Consider the following 1,278-nt stretch of genomic DNA (forward strand, 5'->3'; position numbering starts at 1 on the left):
AAATGATTATAAAAAATAACCATGATGCCTATGTATCATTAATATTTTAGCTATAATAAAATCTTACGTATTACATTTTTAAGCTTTTTGACCGGATAAATAATTTTTTATTGATATTTATAGAAAAAAAATTTTAATTAATTAAATACAATCCAAGTATACCCAAGCTGGTTACCAAACAAATTTAATAAATTTTCATTTTTTTCTCCAATTGTTTTAAAAAGCACTGAGCATTTTCAATTTCAACCTCCTAAAATTACCTGCTAGATCCAATTTGCTTCCAAAAATATACATCAGGCATCAAAGTTTATGATTAGAGTATTTTTTCTACCAGAACAGTTGAGAAGTTACAAACATTTTAAAATACCTCAATTTAATAAACGTCTGAAATTATTAGACTAGACAAAAAAAAAATAAAATTTTAACTGATTTTCAAGCCCCCCCCCCCCCCCCATTGAAAAATCCTGCTTACGCCACTGTTAATACCTATAAAGTATATTCTATAGGCAGATAGGCAAGCCCGGATTAAGGATCGATTGGGCCCTAGTTGGATACCTATATACCTATGAAAAGTTATATTCTTTTTAATTGAATTTTCATTGTAGGATCTACCGCAGCTTACCATTTTTAATAAAGTATAATATATGGTATATATATATATATGTATATTTTTTTTTTTGTAGCATTATAGACCATTTAGGCCCTTTACTGCCAATATCAACTTCTTCCAATCTTCTCTATTATATGCATGCATTAGGTCTCCATGCCAATCTGGTCTTAACTCCTGGATATCTCTTTTGACTACATCCAGCCAGCGCTGCTTCGGTTTGCCGCGAGGTCTTTTCCTGTTCAAGTTGTTTACGAGTACCTTCTTGACAATACTGTTATCCGCTCTCCAAACGTGACCAGCCCACTCCAGTCTTGTGCCTTTTATAAATTGTATTATATTTCCCTTTCCATATAATTGTTGTATTTGTTCGTTTGACCTTCTCTCCCACACTTGGGTATCAGGGTTATAAACGGGACCATAGATTTTCCTTAACACCTTCCTTTCAAATATATTAAGTTTATTCTCATCTCCTGCTGTTGTAGCCCAAATACAGCATGCATAGGTCACAACTGGTCTGAGGTACGTAGTATATAGCTTCTCTTTATTTTTCCTAGATAATAATTTTGACCTAAACAGATGTGACATAGCAAAATAACATCCATTCCCAGCTTTTAAACGGAGTTTTATTTCATTATGCACACAGTTTCTGTTATTTATGTTGACTCCGA

The 1,278-nt window shown here is 32.6% G+C and overlaps 2 protein-coding genes across 2 annotated transcripts in view; one reads left to right on the plus strand and one right to left on the minus strand.

Moving 5' to 3' along the window:
• The window catches only part of LOC100164892 (NADPH--cytochrome P450 reductase), an 18,403-nt gene that overhangs the window by 3,418 nt on the left and 13,707 nt on the right, over nt 1-1,278 (plus strand). The gene's annotated exons all lie outside the window — the stretch shown is intronic.
• LOC103311062 lies at nt 686-1,195 on the minus strand. The gene has a single exon (XM_008190596.1). The coding sequence runs from the start codon at nt 1,193-1,195 to the stop codon at nt 686-688; it is 510 nt and encodes a 169-aa protein (XP_008188818.1).

This window comes from Acyrthosiphon pisum, chromosome A2 (assembly GCF_005508785.2).
Source record: "Acyrthosiphon pisum isolate AL4f chromosome A2, pea_aphid_22Mar2018_4r6ur, whole genome shotgun sequence".
In the NCBI taxonomy this organism is placed as follows: Eukaryota; Metazoa; Arthropoda; class Insecta; order Hemiptera; family Aphididae; genus Acyrthosiphon; species Acyrthosiphon pisum.

Excerpts from the sequence above, each read along its gene's own strand:
- LOC103311062 (XM_008190596.1), bottom strand. The coding sequence starts at position 1,195 with ATGTCACATCTGTTTAGGTCAAAATTATTATCTAGGAAAAATAAAGAG.